The 534-nt window shown below is 63.3% G+C and overlaps 1 protein-coding gene across 1 annotated transcript in view; it reads right to left on the bottom strand.

Annotated features, from left to right (window-relative positions):
• PIANP (PILR alpha associated neural protein) overlaps window positions 1–534 on the bottom strand; it is a gene marked incomplete at its 5' end in the record, with an annotated part of 1,449 nt that overhangs the window by 450 nt on the left and 465 nt on the right. The window contains 2 exons of the mRNA XM_010141432.1: window positions 4–94; window positions 348–429. Coding sequence (XP_010139734.1) covers window positions 4–94; window positions 348–429 — 173 coding nt within the window. The remainder of the gene's footprint in view (window positions 1–3; window positions 95–347; window positions 430–534) is intronic.

Raw genomic sequence — 534 nt, 5'->3', positions numbered from 1 at the left:
GGGTGAGAGGTCCGTGAGGGGCTGCTGGCTCTCCTGCTGCCTCCCACCGCTCTGCTGCCCCGAGTGACGCCGTCGTTTCTGATTACGGTCCCAGCTTTGAGAGAGACAAGGGGGGAGGTAAAGAGTGCCCCCTCAGACGAGCCCAGACCCTCGCTGACAGAGAGGTTCGTCGGACCCCACTGTGCTCGGTGTTAGAGCCCAGCGTGGCCACGTGCCAAACCTCACGAGGGCTCGCAGCACCATATCCACGGGTTCAAACGGGTCCCAAGCCCACAGTCCTCCTGCCTGCCCGCCCACCCGCAGACCCCGTCGTGGTGGCAGTCTCCATCAGCCCAAATCCCACTCACCAGAACTTGAATATGATCCCGGTAGCGACCAGGACAATGATGATGGAGATGGTGATGGTGACGTACAGCTGGGGGTCCACACCTGTGAGGCAGAGGGGAAGAAGGGGGTGTGATGGCCACCCGCGCTGCTCCCCAGCGAGCAGAGCAGCGCTACAAGGGCAGGTCCTGCTGGGGCCCTCGGGCATTT

The sequence above is a fragment of the Buceros rhinoceros genome, unplaced genomic scaffold (assembly GCF_000710305.1).
Source record: "Buceros rhinoceros silvestris isolate BGI_N320 unplaced genomic scaffold, ASM71030v1 scaffold5638, whole genome shotgun sequence".
NCBI lineage: Eukaryota > Metazoa > Chordata > Aves > Bucerotiformes > Bucerotidae > Buceros > Buceros rhinoceros.
The sequence above is the reverse complement of the archived record's forward strand: the minus strand, read 5'-3'. Positions and strand labels throughout refer to the sequence as shown.